A 16,757-nucleotide genomic window follows, 5' to 3' on the forward strand; every position below is an offset into this window, starting at 1 on the left:
TTATTAAAAACAAACAACTAAAAAACTATAATAGCATTATAATATGTATGCATATTATATTTTCTAGGCAAGGTCAAATAGACAGGGCACACAATGTGCCAGATACTTGACACTACCCAAAATTGAGCAATATTTTTTTGGGCCAATTTTTTCTAAGCAGGATTGGGTATTTTTCTATCAGGTTTAAACTAGCATAACGAGTTAATGGGTCACTTGAATACTCCTAATTTAGTAATGACATATTTTCTAACAGAAGTTGGATTCTTGTTTTTAGGGTGTTTGTATTAACTTTTTAAAAGTAATTTTATGAAATATGGGATAAATATATGAAAAGAATCTTATCTCAATTATAGATCATGAAAGAAAAAAGTGTTTCATTGGGAAGTGGGAAATTTTTTATTCATTTTCTTCTCTCAATCTTGTCACGGTTCGTACATGGAATCACTGCAGGTTAATTGAAGGCATTGAAGTGGCATTTTGATGATGCCGTTCGCGTTATGTATGCAATATTATTATCCTCAGTGAACGGTGAGGTAATTTTTATACAGTTGAATGGCATGCAGTCCAGTTTCCCCCAGAAGCATTTTTCTTAGGATCCCTTAGAAGCTCCTAATCTTGTCCGTCCAATTGATCCAACTACTGAGAAAGAGCCACATCATGCAACTTTTAAAAGTAAATCTCCCTCATTAATTTTACTATAATCTTAACGGTTGATTCAAACCAAATCCCCAGCCATCGGCGTCATTCCGTTCTCTCCTAAAGAGCTGTATGGTTTCAGGGGGAGGGTAAGGGAAGGTAGGCTAGGTTTTAACCTTACTTTCTTTGGTTATAAATAAAAGCATCATATACAAGGAATAAGCTTAAATGTCGGAAGTATCTATGCAACAGTTTCTAATATCTTAAATTTTTTTTCATTTATATATTTTAGAAGTTTATTTTCATAGCAAAAATATTTCAACCGTTATGCATTATTAAATTTGACCGTTAAATTATGTGGTTTGACTAATATTTTTAATTGTCAGACACTCAAATTTAACGGCAGATAACAATATAGGATAGAAATGGTACAAAATAAAACTTTTATGGCATCCGAGAGTTAAAAAAGACTTCCAAATGATGGATGTTCCTTATTGGATACTTCCCATGTGCAAATTTTGAGCACAAAAAAATATAAGAAAAAATGACAAAGAAACTACTTATTGGAACAAGAAGATTATACTAAATATTTTTTCTGGAGATTTGACATGTCAAAGTCTATCAAAATCACGTTTATCATTTTAAAATTCACTAGGTATTTTTTTTTTATCATTTTCTTAAAAATATATATGAATTTTTTAAATGGATGAAAATGCCAAATTCATTAACTATTCTAAACATTTGTTACTCCCCCCCCCCCTCCTTTGAACTCTGTCCAGGTCTCTCTCTCACCTTGGTCAATCCAATCTCCCTCTCATCCTTCGTGCGTCACAAAAACAAGTAACAAACGCCAACAGATATGATATTTTCACCCCACTTAAAAAAAAAAAATTGTGTGTATTTTTGCATTTAAGATTTATTTATCATATCTGATGCCCTCTTAGCAAAAGATAGAAAGTATTTTTACCCTTTTACCCGTCATTTTAATATCAAGATCCATTTCACGCAAAACAAATGTTTATTATGGGATTTAATTCCATTTTCATTCTTCCAATTCTATTGGTTTGCTCAATGAGAAGGAGGTGATCACCTATGAATCATATACAGTTTCAATATCTTCTTTTGTCCCCTGCCGTGCTTAGCATTTTCCCCCCAATTTTATGAAAAGGCTACACATAAGACTTGTTTACCTTGGATTAACATTGACAAAAGAATTTTTTATTTCAACTGATTTTTGCTAACGGAAATTGAGGTAAAAGTCAATTAATCTAATATGATTTATGTTTAGATATACTTTCATAAAAGAAAAAAAAATCTGTTTAACAAAAATTTGTTTGAATGATATATTAAATATCAATTTCTGAATGTTTAAATTTCATTAGGAGCAAAATTTCAGTTTTTTTTAATTCAATAAGTTTTTTATCGTCCCAATTCTGAAGCTTTCTAAGGCTCTTCTAAACATATGTTGAGTTGAAAGCCAGGGTCAACAAATTTACAAGTATTATAAACAATTTTTGCCACATAAAATGATTTAGAGGTGAGTTTGGGCTGACATGGATAAAAATATAATATGATGAAAAAAAAATTAAGAACTGAGTTGCAATCGAGAAAAATATTAGATTGAATTGCACCTAAATCACGTTTAAAGGACCAAGTTTAACACAACTTAAAACTAAGATCATAACATTAATTTTTTCATGTTATTATTGTTAATGTACAATTAGTCAACATTAATTATAAATTAGTTAACAATAACCACTTAGTTATCGTAATAACTTGACAACTAAATCTAGATGTTAATTTTTAAAGTCTGTTTATTATTTTCCAAAACAGAAGTCATTAAGTGAAAAAAAAAAAAAGGAAGAAGAGAAGCTGAATAAAAAATAAGCCTACCCCAAATATAATTTACTTGTTTGAATCAACTTATCTTAAATAATTTTGCAATAGACAAAATAAATATATTAGGTCCTTACCAAAAAAATAGATAAATATATTAGGTATGTCTCAAAACATAAAAGAACTTACTTGTAGTGAAATCAAACGTGTTGCCAAACAAAAGTTATCAACTTCAAAAATTTACTTGGCAAACTAATGAGGATATGTCTAACAGAGATAGCTAGTACTCATAGCGTTACAAACTAATGTTCGAATTCCCGCTATGAAAAGTATTCACATTTAATACCTAACAGTGTTTTGAATAAAATTGCTTCTAATAAAAAGATAACTATGCATAGGGGAAAAAATTCTACTTGGTAATGAATTGTAAATGTGGTGTTTCAAGGTGGTCATTTTTAAATTTAAGAACTCCGTCTTGCGTCTCATCCATAGATAAAATTTGATTAGAGCTTCCCGTCGCTAGCCAAGGCTAACTATTTGATTGGACAGTAAATTTGCCAACCCATACGCAGAGAGTAAAGAAGAAAGGATAGCTTTGTAAGCCTTTGAATTCGCAATATATTCAGTGAAAGCATCAGTTGACATAAAATAAAAGAGAAAAAAGAGAGAAATGAAAAGAAAAGAAGACTTAAAACCTGTTTGGTTCAATCCCATTACAGCATTGCAATGGTAATTAAAATTACATTACCAAAGAAAGCATGTTTGGTTGCTCTTTAGTTTGGTAATGGGATTTATCATGGTAATGATTATTACCAAAAAATTGGTAATACCTATTCATACCTCCCCTCTATGAATCTCTATTACCGTTCATTGCATGATTCAAAAAGTCTAATTTATCCTTGTGTTTGTTCTCATTGTCTCCTTCCTCTTCCTCCATTATCAATAGCCACCCCCCACGGCGTCATTAGCCCCATCGACCATAATCAAAGTTTTTTCCCTTGTCTCTATTTTTTTTCCCCTGGTGAGAAGCCCTTCTCTTTTTCTCTCCCTCCTTTCATTATCGTCATTTTCATCCTTGGCCATTAACATTTGAAGCTATGAATGTCTCCATTTCATATCTATTTTTTATGAACGTCTTCCTCTGGATCTATTTTTTTGGCAAATGTCCAAATCAATATTTGTTGTGACAAACATGAGATTTTCATTCGTCTGTGGTTTATATCTTGGTTTTTATTTTGTTTCTTCTGTAAGATTTAAAACCATGTTTAAAACTTGATTCATATATTTTTTTTTCCTCTTTAATTCGTTATGCTCATCATCTGCTTAAGATTTTTTCTTTTAAACGTGTTGATTCTTATTTGGATTTTGTATTAACGCTGGTGTTTTGGTTAAGGAAGAAGATGATTGGGAATTGGGAGTTTTTGGGCATTTTGGACCTTTTATAATTCTGATTAAGTATGAAAAATAATTTATGCACATCTTGTTAGGAGCAACCAAACATATTAATGGTAATTATTATTGCATTGTATCCTATGGCATTGCTCCTCATTGCATTCCCAAAAGAGTTTGCAATTGAGCCAAACGGCTCTTAGGGTGACTCAAAAACAACCCCTAACATGTCTGTTAGTATTAGCAGCTCGTGACATTAACAATAGCATGATCAAAAGAGTGATAATTTCCACTTATCCAAGATAGTTTCTATGACAAACAGAAATTTAGACCACCCAATACCCCTCCCCCCAATTTCCCAACCCCAGAAGAAAAGCAAAAATAAGGGACAAAAATAACTAAGCATTTCCTGAAAAAAAGAAAAAGAAAAAAGCCACATTAATGTTGATATTAAGATTGCTTTTAGTGGTCCCCAAATAAGAGGAAGCATTTGGTTTTTTAGTTCAGTTTTTAATGATAACCAAATTAACCAAATAATCAAATAGAATTAATTTTAAACACCTAACCAAATTAATTAACGGTTTAATTATTCAGTTAACAAAAATATATAAATAGGAAAAGTGATTTTAAATTAGAAAAACATAACTACAATCATTAATTAATGATATTTTATTATTCAATGTGATTTATTGTAATAATATTTATTAAATATAAATATATTTGAAGAGCTCGCATACACTCATATGTATATTTATTATAATAATATTTATTAAATATAAATTATTATATATTTATTTTGGTTTTCCGGTTTTAACTATATTTTTTTCATAATAACCAAACCGAACACCAAATTATTAAAAAAAAAAAAACCAAACATATAACCAAAAACTAAAAGAACTGAACCCAAAAACCAAAATTGAATTTGGTTTGATTCAGTTTTTTGTTATAGTTTATTTTTGCTCACCCCTACTGCCACAAAAAATTTTGTTCAGCTCCTGTGATAACATTTTCTTCATTCCACTTCATTGACCTACGGCACTTAAATTTAAAATGTGTTTGAGTGAAAACCAAATTAGGATTTTAAAAATAATTTTACAGTATATAAAACAAATATGAAAAAAAAAAATTGTCTTGATTTACGTGAAAACACTTTTTACAAGTGCTTTCTGATTATTCCAAACACTCCTCGAAATAAAGTCTTCAACAGGACAGCAAAATTGAAGCCTAGCTCGTGTACTTTGGCGTTAGATCAAATATTAAAAAATTTATCAGTAGATATGTCCATCAAGCACTCAACTCTGGTTAATCCACTGCAAGTATCATTATTCAACTTGAAATTATAGGTGTTTACCCCAATCAAAAGCATGACAAACCATAAATCTTGCATTATACTATCACAATCAGTGTTATTATTTTGGACTAAAATGACTACGAAGATAGCTTAATCATATTCTAGTTACATGCTCATAACATAGGAGCCTCCCTTTTAGCCTACACACTCACATCGATCAAAACAATAGCACCAATAACCGAGTTAGGACCTTGCATTGAAGATTAATGGCTGAGAATGGAGCTGATAATCAAGTATAACTCTAGTTGCAAAATCAAAAGATCAGTCGACCTCAGGAGGGGGGGGGGAGTACTAACCAATGGGGCTTCTTGTATCCCTCTTAAAGATGACTTTTTGCCTGCAGCCAAAGATGTAATTGATATCCTAATCAAAATTACAAGCTGATTTTGGGGCTACTCTAATATGATGATCACTGGAAAATGCTGTCCAACTCGCGTAAATAAAATCTTACATCAGTCTTAAAACTTGGTCTACATCAGTCAGGCCAAGACTTGACCAATCTGACATTCGAGTGGTTTTACCACTGGACACATTCATGTAAAGTTATGACAGCATAGCAACAGACGTTTGGATGATACACACTAGTCATGGTTTTAAAACAGAGGCAACATAGATATTATTGAGACTTAAATTGTACATGCATGACACTGGTACTTGGGATTCTTTTACGATGATAGTCCTCAACACTTGCGCTAGATTAAGAACAATATAGCTGCCAATAAAAGAAAACATTTGCATTACCAGTAAATTCATACATAATTGCGTTTGAGAAGCATATCAACAAGTAGAGAAGTCATATAGGAAGGTATTACCCTCAGTACTTATTGAGAACCTCTTTCATCATTGAGAAGCTTCAAGCTCCTGAACCCCAACATCAGCGGCCTTATTGGTGGATGCATTTTCAGATGTGTCAACGCAAGGACTTTTCTTAAGCTGTTCCATAGGCGGGGCCTCAAACATTGAGCTAGAATTTTTAAACCCGTGGAGAGAAAATGGTTGATTACTTTTCAAATCCTCATCTAGCAAACACTCCAAAGGCAAGTTTTCCAGGTTAGTTGACTTGTTTTCACATTGCATGTTGGCAGAAAGAGGTGACTTCAATTTGTCACGATGATTTCCTCTCAATTCAAGAGGCCTATGAAAGAGCAAATGAGCCACAGTTCGATCGATAGGATTCGTTTCTGTTTCAGCATTGGATATCGTGGTACTTCTGTGATCCCAAAATGATTCATCAAAGGAAAGAAAAATCAGTAATTCAGATATATCATTACGATGGTGCCCATTAAACATGTTATTTAGTGGAGACATACGTTAGACTACAATGGTTGACTAGGAAATTATGGCCATATTTAGGTTATGAAAGGGTGTTTATTTAATACGGAGAGACAAGCAGGGTTAGTGTTGAAGAACACAAGTTATCACACGTTGCACAGTTCAGTTCTGTAAATCCATTTTATCATATTTATCTGCAGTAATTTCAGCACTTTCGTCATGTTTTCTCTCCGAACATGTCAATAAGAAAGGCTTAATTTAACTTCAAATCGTAGGCTATTTTATAGGGATTTGGATTGATGGCTTTAACCTTTCCTTCCCTATATCTGTATTTGTCGTTTTCTGTGGCAATAACAGAACAAAAGAGCCACCAAGACTTTGGTTATCGTCAATAAGCAATTTATAGGACAGGTTTAACCTGTTGAAATCGAACTAGCAATTAATCATCCAGAAAAGTGCTCCTAACCAATCAAACAAAAGCATGCAAGTCCACTGGACTTTCTATGCAAATAATTATCTAATAACCCACAGGTAAATCAACACCAAGATCAAGAAATAATAGATACAGAGCAATTGGCTTGTAGCTATTAGAATTTAAAGCGATGAAGAACAAATTGTTCTTTTCTATTTCAGATATTCCCATTAGACAGAATTTCTGAACAATTGTGTCTACAATTCAAATGAGTTTCAGGAAAATAAGGATTCCAATCCTTGATTGTTTTTCACTTGGTACCTCTCTCTTCATCTGTTCTCCCTGTTTATCTACTTATTTATTATTTATTATTCATTTATTTTTGAATAATTTTGTCTACAATTCAAATGAGTTTGAGGAAGATAAGGATTCCAGTCCTTGATTGTTTTTTCACTTGGCACCTCTCTCTTCATTTATTTATCTATTTAACCGTCACGAATGTTGTCAGAATCGGTTTCCTACAGCAAAGTCTGATCTTGCTTCTTCTGAAATGCTAAAAATGTGTCTCTGTGCCATTAGAAAGGAAGAACCCCTCCTTTTAAAATGATTCTTGCTATGGTTAACTGGCCTAGAGCCCTTGCCCAAGGTCCAGACTCTATCACTGCATATAGGAACTGAGGACACAAGAACTGGATAATATCATAAAGTACTGCTTGAAGACAAACACATAATAGTATTGTTTTCCACCTTTATCAGTTTCTGATGCTGTCAATTATTCAAGGAGGAATTATATGTACTCATCATAGCATATGCTTGAGTTGTAAGATTTACAGTTTTCTAGCTCAATAAAAAATCAGCTAGTTATAACAGTCATTAATTTTGAATCTTGGTAGCTTACAAACCTGTCCGAGAAATTGCTTTCCTCTCTTGCAACAACTTCTAGTTCTTCTTTGCTGCTTTTGTTCGTACTACTTGTATCACTAGCATGATGCCTTTGCATTGCACTTTGTGCCAACCGGAACAAGCTATCTCTGATGCAAAGCCTTATTTTGATGTCTAACTGTACATAAAGTTTGCCTCAGGATTGTAGCCATGTCCAAATTAGTAAACAAGGAGATTAATGTATTACAAAACATACACCACTAACATCTCAACCATACCTTTGATATGATATCCTGAAGCCTGTATATTATTGCATCTTCATCAAAATAATCATCATCCGGCACAGACATTGTATTGGAATCATCTTGTTCCGGAGGATGGTCAGGTGCAGGAAGACTGATTAGATCTTCAATTCGAGCATCAGTCCCATCAAAGGAATGACTTTGCATTTCTAAAGGACATTTCTGAGCGATGGATTCATTGTTGCTAAGAACTTGATGGCCTAATTGTTGTTGTTGTTTCTGAATAGCAAGCATTGCCTGCAATTGCTGCCGCCTCCTTAACTTTTCAATTTTTTCCTGAGGAGTCATGGCCAGAGGCTTGACTGAGTCAGCAGGATTCACTATATCAGAAGACACTTCATAGCCAGAAAGTAGAGCTTGATGCCTAAGATCTTCTGACTGGGCCTGTGAAAGTAACGGCATATATGTATTAGTAAGATTTTCATTGACAGGAGATGCCACGTATGGACTCATGATGTTCTGGTATAATGTTTCAGCTCCTTGAAGCTGCTTCTGTTGCCCTAAAATTGGAGAGGGAGAAGATTGTGTGGCAGAAGGTGCTAGTTGACTTTCAAATCGTCTCAATGAACTTGTTGAAGGGGACCAACTTCCATAGTTCTGCAATACTTTTTCCTCTTGTTCCCCCTGTGATTTTTTCTGGGCTTTCAACAGATTCTTCTGCTCAAAAGCCTGCGTTCACATATATAAAATGATAGAAAGATAGAACTTAGTCACTCTGACTGGGAACAAGATGTATATGAATTTTTTGACCATATCAATAACACGTAAGGTATTCATGCCATTCATACCAAAAACCATGCGTACACAAACAGACTGGGTAAACAGAGGTAAAGTTCTAAAGGAACATGTGTGGAAAATAAAAGGTACAATTTAATACAGGAATTAGACAAGAGAAAAATTAACGAAATAAGTGAAAAGAAAATGAGATTTCAATCCAATAAGGATCTGTCGAGATCCCTTAGACAATATCAACACTTGTGATTCTTTCTTTTTGCACCCATCTTCAGGGCGAAATTTCTCATCTGGTGGACCCTTAGCTTTTAGGCCTAGATTGTTAAAGAGCTATGACAAGACAATAAAGGCAAAAGAGAGTAAAAAGGGCTGGCTAGAGGGAAGAGAAAGGGAATTGGGCAAGTGCCACTGGGGCCCCAAGTAGGGGGAGCTGGTCGAGAGTGTGTTGGTGGGATTGGAGAGATTTATTAAGCGGGTTTGGGGGTTTTCTGGGAGGCAGGTAGATTGTGGTTTTGTGAGGGAGAGTACTTGGTCTCTCAGAACACCAGGTTGGGGTAGAGACAAGGATCTTTCTTCATCCTTATCTTTTCTGTTTTCAGTGTGTTTTTTTGCTACCGAGCTTTGTGTGTACACTCTGAATTTTCTGTGATTTCAATAATTTACTTGGTCTATGTGTGAGCTTATTTAAACTGTAATTCTCTTTCTTTCACTGAGAAGAAGAGTATTTCGATATTGAATATAAATTCAGTGTTGGATCTCCATCATTTGGCTTGGGCTCCATCATTTTTGTATGAGAGCTATTGGAATTATTCATTTTATGAAGAGCAACTCAGATGAGTTTTTACTGCCTATAAGGTGAGGTGCAAACTATAAACTCTTGCATATATATGATTTGAGTTTACAAATTGAACAAGTTAACCTCCTTTTTTTAAAAAAAAAAAAAAAAAAACTCACTATGTTTTCTAGGAAGAATACCTAAAAAGATGTTAGTTGAGTTTGTCATATTCTGTAACCCCAAAAAAAAAAAGGCGACAGTTATCTCACGGTATTGTCATAAGGTTCTAGAATAATCATGAAATACCTTATTAGTAAGTTCATTTGCTGTTCCACCATTTTCAGAAGCTAAACCAGAGGCCACAGAAGTGATTGTTCCTCCCGTCTCATGATTTCCCTGTGGGAAGAAAGTGGAATGAGAAATTTCTTTACTCCACCGAACAAGTTAGACTTAAAAAGTGGGTGGTACATTTATTGTGCATGCTACCAGTTTACTGGACATACCAGCCGCTCCTTTACAGTAAGCTTGCTTCTAATCCCAGCATATCCCACATCAACAGCAATGTCAGGTGCATTTTGTGTATCTTGGGATACAGGACCAGTGATTTTGTCATAACAGAGAGCATATGATTGATCATCATCACACTGAACAGACTCTACTTTAATTTCTGAAGGTTCAAATCTGTTACTTAAACCACCTGGTGGTTTTGTGTCCACTGATATAGGTGCAGGGCCGTTACTCTCATCTTTTGAAGACCACAGCTCATCACCATTATCAATATTTACGTGGCTAAAAATAGGGTCATCATTGCTGCAAAACCGTCACTTGTGAAAATAATGAGTCCGACTAATGCCTTTATGAAACCCCAAAGATATATACTGTTAATAAGAAACTTGGGTTCAGTCCAATTACAAGGACTATCTGGTGAAATCGAAGGAAGCATAACAGAACCACCCAAAAAAAAAAAAAAAAGCATTCCAAAAGTAAATTAAATAAAAAGAACCAGCAAATGAAGTCTCATTCATGTTTTGATGAGTCAGATTGTTTGCAAAAGTACTTTGTCATTGAAGGCCTCCTCAATAAATTCAAATAGTGTTTCAATTGAAGCATCCACAATTGTGCCTTGTGACCATAGCTAAACTTGTCCCTTTAAAACTCAGTTGGAACAATGAATGTTCTTGCGATTGCAATAGTTGTTTAAGTAGCATTACTCCTTTCATATCTCAAAATATAGTGAGAGAGATAAATTTGGGCCTTTGCTTTTCTTAGTCAACTTCTAGAAACATTTTTGTAAACTAGAATGATGTGTGAGAATAATCATATAGATCTTTACGGAATTTCCAGTGTAAAGACATCAAAACAGTGTATATCAAATATCTCATGACATAGATTTCCTATTTTACCTGAAAATGCGATCAAGGTCATCAAAACTTCCTATATTAGCCCAACCATAGTCAATAAAGTCTCCTTGTTCTTTTCCCTGGTGTTCATTCTGTAAATATTCAACATCCTTATCTGGTCGAGCAGCCTCTTCTGTCAAGTATGCATGCAATTAGCAATAGCCAACAAAAATTTCATAATGCATGTGATTTTTAGTTTTTATAGAAAGATAAGAACACTCAGTGCAAGACAAATGTCTACGGTACATGCACTGTATACATGCACAGAAGCCCATGCTATTTAGTGGTTAACCATAATTCCAGTAATTAAGAAATTTACTACCTTTTGATGAGCTGTGCTTGCTTATTTCACTTAAACTTTTAGATACTTCAGTTCCCAGGGTACCCTGATCAGTCTTGGCTGCACTAGATAACGATGAGTCAGGCCAGGAGCTTTTGCCATATCCTGCATCAGATGGTCCTTTACTGTTATCATTGTTTGAACTGTTTCCTATCTTTTTGCCATGAAAATCAATATTTGCCTCTGGTTTCTTCTGTTCAGCAAGTGTAACGCCAGCAGCTTCCTGATTCCATTCTTTCTTGTTGCAAAGATCGTCACTTCCCTCTGGGAAAGGCACAATATGATCATCACTCTCAGTAGCATCACCCCATATTATGTTGGCTAGCTGTAAACAAGTCATTATAAAGCATATAATAAATACGGAGAAGGAAAATAGTCAACAAGAAAGAGAAAAGGCTTTGAAGTCCAATAGTATTTAGCATTTTTACACATTGCAAATTCATTTACCTATTTAAGCTTGTTATTTAAGCATTGGATCTCAGATGCCTCAATTACACTCTCTTTACAAGGATATTCATATTTTCCATTATTCTCACGGTTTTACATACCTAATCTTGGGTTTTTAGCACTTTAAATCAACAATATTGGGATAGGTTAAGGTGCACATTTGTCCTAGAATTTAAAATTGTTGCAATATTATCCCTTACTGTTAAAAATGTTAACTGTCAATGCCATTATTTTAGCAATCAACATTAATATTACTACAATTTTAAACTTTCAAGCAAATTTGCACCCCAAAAAAAAAAAAAAAATTTGAGCCCCCAGTGCTTTTAAGTGAAAACTTTCCCAACAAATTTGCGCCTTAACCCATATTGGGTTTGTTGTGCTTAGCCTTTGTCTAGGAGTATTTCAGGAACTTTATTACATAATTGTTGAATTTTAATTCCCAAATATTTTATCATTGCAGTATATGGTATTACATTGCTACAATTTCATGTGCAGGTGACGTTGGATAGTTAGCACAACTCTTATCAATTGGTCAAGTGGAACTCAAGGTTGATGCCATTTTACATTAGGAAGTAATTAATTTTGCTTTCTAGCAGCATTCCTTTTTCCCTTCCTTTGTTTTCCTTTCTAGATGTCAACTACTCTTTTTAAATGTTCCCTCCTGGCTCTTCCTCATTACACCTTCCCTTTGCCCCCCGACTTTCCTAACTGTTACGTTCTTAAGCTTTAAGTCTTCTTCTTGAATAGTAGCTCCCACTTTTCTTCCCCTTGCAACACACTCACTTATGTTTCGCACTGCGTGTTTTGGTGGCAACAGTCGGCTGGGATCCATCAGGAATTTATAAATTCTCTCCTTTTTTTCACAACATTTTTATTGACGTAGGTATCCCCTATATAAGCTCGTGAATTGAGCATTCTATCTCAAGTGTCTCAACTACACTATTACAAGGAGAACAGGCTTCATGAGCTGCATCTCAGTTGCATATCAAATTTCATGGGCAGCCCTGAAAAGCATATAATTCTCACCTACCTCTTTGCTCGTAGTTAACATTCAGGTTTTCAATTTTACTTTTGGCATCACTAGGAATTGGCTTATCAGCCTCCCCAACTGAAGTAATTTCCCTTTCCTTCCCTCAATCAAACATCATCATAGGTTGGTTCTATAATAGATAACTATGTATGACCTTATCTGTTTAGTATGTGAGTGGTGTTCTATGAGTGTTGACAGGGAAGGCCTGAGAGGATTGGGTTTCCTTTTCAGTGGCAGCTCTTCTTTCCTTCAGTCACAATGGACTGGTAGCCGTACTGAAAAAAATCAGGCCAGCGGCACTCCAATACCAAGTTAAAAATATGAGAGAAATACTTATCTGTTTCACTGGATAATTTATTTCTTTCTCTTTTTTTCCCCCATACAAAGGGTTGACAAATAAATAGGAATAAAGGCAATATAGCTTCCTTAAAATCCATGGCAGCCAAAAAAAAAAAACAGAGAGAGAAATTAAATTTTAAACAGTGAACTCTCTAGAACAACAAAGAGACAGAACTAAATATGAAGTTAAAAAGACTTAAATGCATCATAGATGGTTGACCAAGACTGCACAAGATCTGAGTTTGAATCAAGGAGGCAACGGACCAAATACAAACCTTTTTAATATAACACTAAAATATAGAATGGTTTACAAATGAATGCTTATCCAAACACTAGAATTTTCCAATCATAGCACCCTTTTTATTAAATTTAAAATCTACCGTGCCTGCAGCATCTCTCATTCTTTTCAACTATTTTCAAATTTCTCTCTTCAAAGCTGCTTCTTTGTACCCGTTCTCGTATATTCTTAAGATAAAGTTCCAGCGAAACATACAATAGGACTATGTTATCAAATATATAACAGGACTTTTGTGTGAAAAGGTGTATTAGAGATTAAAGTCATACTATTCAATGGCCATCACTAATCATCTGAAACTTCAGAATTGAAAGGTCTATGACACAATTCGTCCTCATGAATAATAAACCCTGATTTCCACGCTTAAGGAATAAGGGAAGCTCCAAATCAATGTATAATTAAAAAGGTGACGCTCCCAAGGCAAAGGGGGAAAAATTATCCATGAATATAGTGATAAGTTGTAGTAACAAGCACTAAAAAGCTACCCAGTACAACTACAACAACTTCACCCGAGGTTATGTCCAATATCAAGGCCTTTTATTTTTAAATTGACCATAATAGACAGAAGACCAAGAGACCCATGTGAATCCATCAATCCGGATTTTCAAGTTGAGAAAAGAAGGAAAAACTGAAGGAACTTGAAGGGAACAACAACAGAATCATTATCCAAGTGAAAAATAAAATAAAATGGGTGTTTCGGTGGCTTTCTATATCCATTTTTTTCACTCCACTTCTCTACATATTGGTTAATAAGAACCAATAATAAAAGCGTCATTACAGGAAGAAACCAAATCATCCGGATAGCTCTGGTGCAGTGTCTTACTCCACTCTTCACCCATGCCTCCTTCATATAATAAGCAACCGCAGAAGAAAGTGAATTCGAGAAAATTCACCTTCCCAGAAGGTATCCACAAAGCCCCATGCAGTCGAGATTTTTCTAATCCCTTCCAGGGATTAGGCCCTAAAAATTGTAATATTGGTCCATAATACTCCAAATCTCAGGCTTCTGCTTGTAGGTTGTAACAATACTTGTTTACCACTAGCCACGTCCTCAACGCTATACCATCTCCATGTTGAGGTCAAGGTAAATCTCATACGTTCTCTCAGAAACTAGTTAAAACCCAGTTCCTAGTCCCCCTCTGTAAGTTAATACTGGAATATTGGTCGCTAAAATGACACACTCTGACCACAATCATCCCTGGTCTATTAAGTGATTGCAGCTGAGTAGCTGAGTAATTTTTTTTCCTTTTAAGAAAAATCTCCTTTATCCTCACCAATAACTCGCATTGCCATATTCTAAAACAGGTCCAAGACTGATGTGAACTGAAAAGTAGCAGCAACTTATTAATACATATTATCCTGCAACTAACAAACTCTTTCTAATAGTATCCTAATTTGGTATAACCATACAACCATCAGGATTTTTCATGTATGAAAACCCTTCTTCTCTTTGTTTTAAATATTCTGTCATTATTCAATACGCCTAAATAATTCAGCAAACAGACATCTGAACATAATGAAAAGAGATCGAAGTTCATCTCTTCTTCCCTCATTGTTCGGAGTTAGGCCTTAAAGATACACCAGCGACAGAACAGACGTTTGCCACAGCTCCCATAATGTGCATGACATATTTACACCAATTCAAAAAATATGTAATATTCAAGATAACGTTCAAGAGGCTCTTAAACCATACAGAAGAATGCCACATCTATAACCATTTTACCAACAGGAACATAGAAAGAAGACAATAAGGGGAAACACGGCAAACCAAGTAATGAATTCACGTCAATTTCCCATGATTACTATCCTGTGTAACCAAACCACCTTATGGATAACAAACTATCAACTAAGAACACAGCTAAAAAGAATCACCAAAAGAAAAATTGACTCACCTCTTCGTCGTTCCAATCAAACATCTCTTATCTTCGTCGTTCCAATCAAACATCTCTTATATATTCACCGCAACATTTTTTAATTCCGCAGAAAATCACAGAGAAAAGTAGCCCCACACCATCAAATCGGGCCTAGAAAACAGAAGCTTTGAGAAACATCGCAGAAAGAAAAAAAGAAACGCATGCAACGAGAGAGAAAAAGAAGCAGAGCTCTTTCAGTTCATCCTTCTACTTCTCCTTCTCCTTCGTCTTCAAAAGTTCACATGGTAAAACTTGAAATCTGGAACGGAGCTTGCAGAGGACGGGCGAGAGAGAGAGAGAGAGGAGATGGGCGGTGTGGGGTCCATCGCACGTGACGTTGCGTGGGTCGTTGAGTGATTTTGTGAGCCACGTGGTTGACACGTAGGAAGGACGCGTATCTAAATTCGTGGCTGAGAGAGGTCTATCTAATATTAAGCTGTGATTGGTTAGGATTTCGGGTCTCGGATCCTTTGTCGGTTACGGGTGGGCCCAGTTTATGGACCGGGTTTGGTGGATGATGTTGTTTTAGAGGTCTCTTTCCCAAGTGGCTTCCGTGAGCCTCCTAAAAGCCACACGTTATATCTTCTACCATAAATAAATCCATGTTGTAATTATTGTGGAACAAAATTATCCAAACGTGCCTTTATGGAATTGACATTTGACTTTCTTTTATTTTCACGTAAGAACAATATGGAAGTGTTGTTATAAAATTAGGACTTAAAAATAAAAGCCAGCTTTTCCTTTTTATTCTTAATTCTTAATTTATTTTGAAATTTAAAGTTATATACATATATTTATGTTATGTGGAGTAACATTTAAGTTAAGAAAGGGTCCAAAAATAATAAAATTAAATAAATAATAACGGGGTAAAGGGAGATTTAAAGCAATAAATTGCTTTTATAAATTATTGGACTGTGAAAGTATAAGATTTTTTTGGGGGGTTTAATTAATAGATATTCAGTGCTGTCTTTTTTTTCCCTTGGTGCAGTAGACAAACCCGTGAATTATCATCTGTCAAAAACGACAGAAATGGAGGAATTTGAATTTTCGGTTTGACATAAAAATAACTAATTATATAGAACAAAAAAAAAAACTAATTACAGCCATTGATGTTTGTAATTCTCTTCTAGAATAGGCATGACAATAGTAACAAAATTCAATTTCAATTAGTGGATCAAAACAGTGCACAAATAAGTTATCTCTCTCATCAATCCGACCAAGAATTTTGTTAATTCAATCAGTTTTAATATTTTTCTCTTTTTTAATATGAAATAATGTTATTTTGAATTGAAAAAAATAACAGTCCATCATTGTTATAACTTTATTTTTGTTGTACTATACATAATTATGTGGTTTATACATAAATTTTTTATTTAAATAAAATATTCATTTCGTCTTTTAATTTT

The 16,757-nt window shown here is 34.5% G+C and overlaps 1 protein-coding gene across 6 annotated transcripts; it reads right to left on the reverse strand.

Annotated features, from left to right (window-relative positions):
- Positions 1-5,222: 5,222 nt before the first annotated feature.
- On the reverse strand, positions 5,223-15,424 carry LOC114741021 (protein LNK2-like). 6 transcript variants are annotated; one of them, XR_003739742.1, is made up of 10 exons: positions 15,362-15,424; positions 11,310-11,654; positions 10,991-11,120; positions 10,091-10,397; positions 9,894-9,983; positions 8,057-8,749; positions 7,799-7,956; positions 6,025-6,422; positions 5,514-5,549; positions 5,223-5,435 (listed from the first exon to the last, which is right to left on the reverse strand). XR_003739742.1 is itself a non-coding variant. In XM_028929281.1 (8 exons), exons 1-8 carry the CDS (start codon positions 15,381-15,383, stop codon positions 6,053-6,055), a joined length of 2,112 nt encoding a protein of 703 aa, XP_028785114.1. In that variant the 5' UTR covers positions 15,384-15,424; the 3' UTR covers positions 5,644-6,052. The 6 variants fall into 6 exon arrangements, 5 of the variants coding, with proteins under 5 accessions (XP_028785114.1, XP_028785113.1, XP_028785111.1 ...); XM_028929281.1 differs by lacking the exons at positions 5,223-5,435; positions 5,514-5,549 and having other exon boundaries at positions 5,644-6,422; positions 10,991-11,117; XM_028929280.1 differs by lacking the exons at positions 5,223-5,435; positions 5,514-5,549 and having other exon boundaries at positions 5,644-6,422; positions 10,091-10,394.
- Positions 15,425-16,757: the final 1,333 nt, after the last annotated feature.

This window comes from Neltuma alba, unplaced genomic scaffold (assembly GCF_004799145.2).
Source record: "Neltuma alba isolate B1F8T4 unplaced genomic scaffold, ASM479914v2 tig00003240_pilon, whole genome shotgun sequence".
Classification (NCBI taxonomy): domain Eukaryota; kingdom Viridiplantae; phylum Streptophyta; class Magnoliopsida; order Fabales; family Fabaceae; genus Neltuma; species Neltuma alba.

Bases quoted from the DNA above. Each gene is read 5' to 3' on its own strand.
- LOC114741021 (XM_028929278.1), bottom strand. From the start codon at position 15,383: ATGTTTGATTGGAACGACGAAG. The intron at 7,957-8,056 runs GTATGGTTGAGA...CTTTATGTACAG, and splicing joins TTCAGGATATCATATCAAAG to TTAGACATCAAAATAAGGCT. The intron at 6,423-7,798 runs GTTTGTAAGCTA...TTGGGATCACAG, and splicing joins GAAAGCAATTTCTCGGACAG to AAGTACCACGATATCCAATG.